This window comes from Synchiropus splendidus, chromosome 1 (assembly GCF_027744825.2).
Source record: "Synchiropus splendidus isolate RoL2022-P1 chromosome 1, RoL_Sspl_1.0, whole genome shotgun sequence".
In the NCBI taxonomy this organism is placed as follows: Eukaryota; Metazoa; Chordata; class Actinopteri; order Syngnathiformes; family Callionymidae; genus Synchiropus; species Synchiropus splendidus.
In genome coordinates this window covers 10,578,680-10,583,995 of record NC_071334.1, presented here as the reverse complement: position 1 = coordinate 10,583,995, position 5,316 = coordinate 10,578,680, and the positions used below count along the sequence as shown (strand labels likewise).

At 48.1% G+C, this 5,316-nt stretch overlaps 1 protein-coding gene across 1 annotated transcript; it reads left to right on the top strand.

The window, feature by feature from the left end:
• The first annotated feature begins 2,419 nt into the window (after positions 1-2,419).
• Positions 2,420-3,950, top strand: her6 (hairy-related 6). The gene is made up of 4 exons (XM_053851646.1): positions 2,420-2,743; positions 2,821-2,916; positions 2,987-3,074; positions 3,166-3,950. Exons 1-4 carry the CDS (start codon positions 2,636-2,638, stop codon positions 3,696-3,698), a joined length of 825 nt encoding a protein of 274 aa, XP_053707621.1. The 5' UTR covers positions 2,420-2,635; the 3' UTR covers positions 3,699-3,950.
• Positions 3,951-5,316: the final 1,366 nt, after the last annotated feature.

Genomic DNA, 5,316 nt, shown 5'->3' with positions numbered 1-5,316 from the left:
AGAAAGTCATTCAGGCAGAGAGTGTTGCAAGGTCTACGCTCTGTGTGCTCCGTATACATTTGTTTTGGAGCTCTGTCAATGCCTTTGTGCGTCGGAAAATGACTCAGGTGTGCTGTTCCCAACAATCAGACTTGTTAGCGATGTGTTTGACAGAGGAAGTATTGTTGTATGTGGGGGATATTTAGGATTACAGCTGGTTTAGGAGCATGCACAGACCAGCCTATCCAGAAGAATGGTGGTTTTCAATGACGTCCTCTTGTCAGACTTTGACGGGTAAACCTTATTCAGCAGACTTCAAGTGCAGTTCTAAACAAATATTTGGCAGTATTGACAATGAAAGAACATGGACCACGACTGACCTTTAAGAGCATTTGAAAACTAAATCTCATGTTACACACACGGGTCATTTTGACTTGAGGCTGGGAGCCAGCGTCCTTTTGGAAACTGTTTGCTCGTAAGAAAGTCGGGATCAAGATAAGCAGTAGACCGTGAATAAAAGGCAAAATGAAATCCATACTTGTGACTTCTTGGTTTGTAAAGTGGAAAACATCTTATTAGTCATATATGAATAGGATTTTTTAACTTTTGTGCTCCTTACCCAATGTTAACAAAACAAGAATAAACAAATAAATACAAAATAATTGCATTTTAGATTTCAGATAGATTTTGATTTTCCTTTGCCAACTAAAAAACTAATTTCAAAATTGCGCGTGGAACAGGAAATGTCACATCTACTCGTTCTTTTTGTCTTTATAAAACATGTCTGTGAAAAGGTTTGAAACATGGGTCTGTGTATACCCGTCTAACTTATAAAATCATAATTCAATAGAATAATATAATCAAATAGATTATTATTATCAAACAAATAATGCGCAGCACCTTGCGTAAAAGTTTTATTTCTCCGGGGATGGGAAACACCTGTAGATGAAAGGAAGGCGCGTTAATAGAAAACCTCCTCTCTCGCTTGTTGCTCTGGTTCTTATCAAACTCGCGATCGTGTGGCCAGACGTCAGCGACGCCCCGCAGATCGCAGCGGCGGCAAGCCGGCGAGAGACGCGCTTCCCCCCGGTCGCCTGCGCGCCACGTGTCGCGGTCTCTGCGGCAGCTGGAGGTGCGTGTGGCTGGCGACACATGTGTGCTGCTGCTGCTGCTGCTGCACAGGGGCTCCAAACGGAGTCAACACTGAATTCGTCTCGATCATGAGGACGTGCGATCACGACTTAACTTTAACACTGTTAAAGTCGTTCCGCGTTTGACCTCTGGAAGCCGCCAGCCCCACTGAGCTTCCATAAAAGCGGCGTTATCGCGTATCCGTCCCCGTCTGCGCGGCAATAAAGATAAACAAATGAAATTATGAGCTGAAAACTACAGGCTTGCCGTGGGTCGACCACAGGCGGGGAGCGGGGCGCGAGCGTGTGTGTGTGTGTGTGCGTGTTTGAGAACGCGCGCTCTCCCAAATATCTCCGCTCTCTGGCTCACATTCCGATAAGGAAGCTCGATCCAGCTCCCACAGTGGGCGTGGTTTTCCCAGGCTTTTAAAACAGCAGCTGCTATTTACCTTCCCCTCTAATGTAAACCACCGCTGCCGCCGCCACATGCCCTCCCCCTCGCTCCCCTCCCTCTCCGCTGGCCCGGCGGCCCCCCGGCAGCCCGGCGGCCAAACCTCCAACCCCCGTGCTCGTAAAACATCCTGGCACGTGCTGCACATTCGCAGCACAGACACATGATTAGAAATGTTTTACTGCAGAGTTGAATAGAGCCGGACTTGGATGAAGCTTCCGGCGGCAGTTTGAAAGTGTCTCCTACTGATATTTGGTATTTTAGCAACTGAAACTAGAACTGCAACACTCAGCTCCACGACAGACTGAAGTGTTAAAACCTTTTTTTCTGGTGTGAATCTCCATCACTTTCCCGCCACAGTCCAGGGTTTCCATTTGATAACTGTGTGCAATGTTCCTTATTATTTAATGACGCTTTTTGGTTCGTTTATAAAGCAGTCAGGTGCTGTTTGAATAAATAAATGCCTGAATTTTAATAATAAAGTTGTGACAGGATGTGATGATGACTTGTTTATTTAGGCGCTGAGATGAGACGAGTCTTAAGCCGGCACCAAACGACTCAAAAATCCAAGTGGAAGTGGACTTTCTCGGTCAGACGGTGCAGCGAGTGGTTCCGCAGCAGCGCCTGCGTGTGTGCGCGTGTGTTTGTGTGGCTGCTCTCGGTTCCAGCGGCCTCTTCTGGTGGCTCGTCGGCTCCTCGGCGAATATAGAAGCGGCTCGATGATTGAGGAGCGACGGCTGCGCCCTGAACTCCGGGCCGCGCGCCATTGGCCGCGAGCTCTGGCCGCCAGACAGCCAATGGGAGGGCGCTGAGCACGAGCCGTCCTCCCTCGGGCCGCGTGTCCCTCGCGCTGATTGGCTGAAAGTTACTGTGGGAAAGAAAGTTTGGGAAGTTTCACACGAGCCGTTCGCGTGCAGTGCCGGATATAAATAGAAGCCACAGGCGGAGCGGCAGACACTCCGAGTGTGGCTGCGCTACTGAGCTGACGGCGGAACTTACCTCAGGATTGTGGACTTTTCTCTGACACACGAGTGGATCCTATTTGTCTGCTTCTTTTGTGGGATACTTCGCGATCATGCCTGCTGACCTGATGGAGAAGACGTCCTCGTCTCCGGTGGCCGCGACCCCGGCGAGCATGAACACGACCCCGGATAAACCCAAGACCGCCTCCGAGCACAGAAAGGTGAGCCTCGGTCCTCATGACAACGCTAACATTCCCACCCGAGCCGGCTTCTCTAACGGTCTGCCCGTCTCTTCCAGTCCTCCAAGCCCATCATGGAGAAGAGGAGGAGAGCCCGGATCAACGAGAGTCTGGGGCAGCTCAAGACCCTCATCCTGGACGCACTCAAAAAAGATGTAAGCGTTTCTTTTGCAAGCGTGATTCCGCTTCTGCTTCCGAGCTGGATTCTAAACCCATTTTCTCCAGAGCTCCAGACACTCGAAGCTGGAGAAGGCGGACATCCTGGAGATGACCGTGAAGCATCTGCGGAACCTCCAGAGAGCGCAGATGACCGGTGAGTTGCGCCTCCACGCACGCGTCGCGTCGTGCCCCCCGCTCCGCGACTCTGACCCAGCTGACCCGTGTTTCTCTCTGCCCCCTCTCAGCCGCTCTCAACACGGATCCCACCGTTCTGGGAAAATACCGCGCCGGTTTCAGCGAGTGCATGAACGAGGTGACCCGGTTCTTGTCCACCTGCGAAGGAGTCAACACCGAGGTCAGGACGCGGCTGCTGGGCCACCTGGCCAACTGCATGACCCAGATCAACGCCATGAACTACCCCAGCCAGCATCAGCACCAGCTCCCCTCCGCCGCCGCCCCTGCGCACGCCTCTTTCGGCCAGTCCATGGTGCAGATCCCCAGTTCATCCCCACAGGTGCTGCCCATGAACGCGGTGTCCTGCAAAGGTCCGTCTTCGCCGGTCAGTTTGCCGAGCGACGCCACTAAAGTCTACGGCGGTCTCCAGATTGTTCCCGCCCCAGACGGACAATTCGCCTTCCTCATCAACGCTGCATTTGCGCCGAACGGTTCCGTCATTCCGGTGTACGCCAACAACGTCAGCACGCCGGTACCGGTCCCGGCAGCGGTGTCTCCCGGGGGCCAGTCGGGCAATACGGACTCAGTGTGGAGACCTTGGTGAAATGCTTCGGAGGAAAAAAGGACTTTTCAAAACAACACTTAGTAGTTCTCATCGTTAGTTAATTTCTTCAGAATGGAAATGCACTATATTTGTACAGAGAGTACGGTTCATATTGAAATAAGTTTGTATTGTGGAAGTCTGTTCACTGTTTTTATAAATATATATATTTGACTCTTTTTTTTACCGTGTAATGCCAAAGATATGTTGAATGCGCTTATTATGTTCTTCATTTTGGAAGACAATAAATTTGTAAAGAACGAATCTCTCTTGCTGTGGTACTTTAATGTCGTGTTATCAGCTGCCTTCATTTGCTCAGCATGTTTAGGATTCATGTGCTGCAAATGTTCGGAGGAATGTGTTCTGTACACGTCACACAGCAGCCTGAAGTCAACCACACAACTGAATTATAGTCAGATCGGCTCATCTAAAGTGAGTCCCGTGGACGCTGCTCTTCTTCAGGAGCTGGACTTCCCGCTGTCCGGCTCCCGATGAAGAGGCCGCGGACGCCATCTAGCAGCCTTGAGCAGTACTCCACCTTGCAATGTCGCTTTGAGACAAGAGTCCACTAAAGTTTTGAAACGTCGTTGGACAATTTACAATTTTACCCAGAGGAAGAATAATATAAGAATGTAAGTGGATACTGTTCAGCGGTTGAATTACACTTTCAACGCTCTACTCATTTTATTTATTCACTTATCCATTTTTATTTGTACATTTTTGTACAAATAACGTCCTAAAATATGTGAATAATAGTAAGCATAACCATCTAACAAAAGGGAATACAGGCTTGCCGTAGCTATATATGCTCCGTTAAAGGTCATTACTTTACTGACAACTTATTTATTGGGAACATTTTATTGCACAATAATGTGCTCATTTAAAGCTGTGGATTGTTCCTAAAATGATAAATTGAACTAAGCCTTGTGGTTTAGATAAAACTATGAAAACGTACTTTTCCCTACACATAGATAGATAAGCTCCATTGTTATAATAGAATATATATATTTATATTGTTTTCCATTGTTATTGTTATTCACACAGGACTGTATTTTGAAACACAGCATGATAGAGGCAAATTTCATGCCGTCATAACGAAATGTTGAGACGAGTGGGCAGAGAGAGAGTTTGCTGTTTAGAAGTTCAGTACCTTGCTCAAGGGCATATTTGCAATGTACAGGACCTCAAGTGCTTTCCGTATCCACCAGTTTCAAGTGTGAATGAATGTCCATGTGCAATATTAACCTCTGGCTCGTGCAGTTTTTTTTGCTCTGGCATTGAATTAGTCCTGGCTTACAGCAAATGTAGTGATTCTTAGTCAAGCAAATGTACTTTTCTTCGGTTTGAACAATGTGGTATGTGGTTCATCTGTGACTTTTATAACTGATAGTGACTTCATGCAAAGTTTTGGTCAGTTGTTTGTGGTGTAGTGATATTACAGAATCAGAAAAAAGGGGTTTGTATCTGAAGGTATAGTCTCAGGAATGAGGTTGCCAAGGTTCAGATGGACAGCAGGCTGGACCTCTTTGTGATATTTCAAATGCTTAACCAAGCGAGCCTCTGGTCGCAGAGAGAGCGTCCATTTATGTTACTCGTGCAGCGTGAGTGGGCAGTCAGTGGA

Coding starts and splice junctions, on each gene's coding strand:
- her6 (XM_053851646.1), top strand. CDS start 2,636: ATGCCTGCTGACCTGATGGAGAAGACGTCCTCGTCTCCGGTGGCCGCG. Junction 2,917..2,986: donor TGGACGCACTCAAAAAAGAT/GTAAGCGTTTCT, acceptor CATTTTCTCCAG/AGCTCCAGACACTCGAAGCT. Junction 3,075..3,165: donor CCAGAGAGCGCAGATGACCG/GTGAGTTGCGCC, acceptor GCCCCCTCTCAG/CCGCTCTCAACACGGATCCC.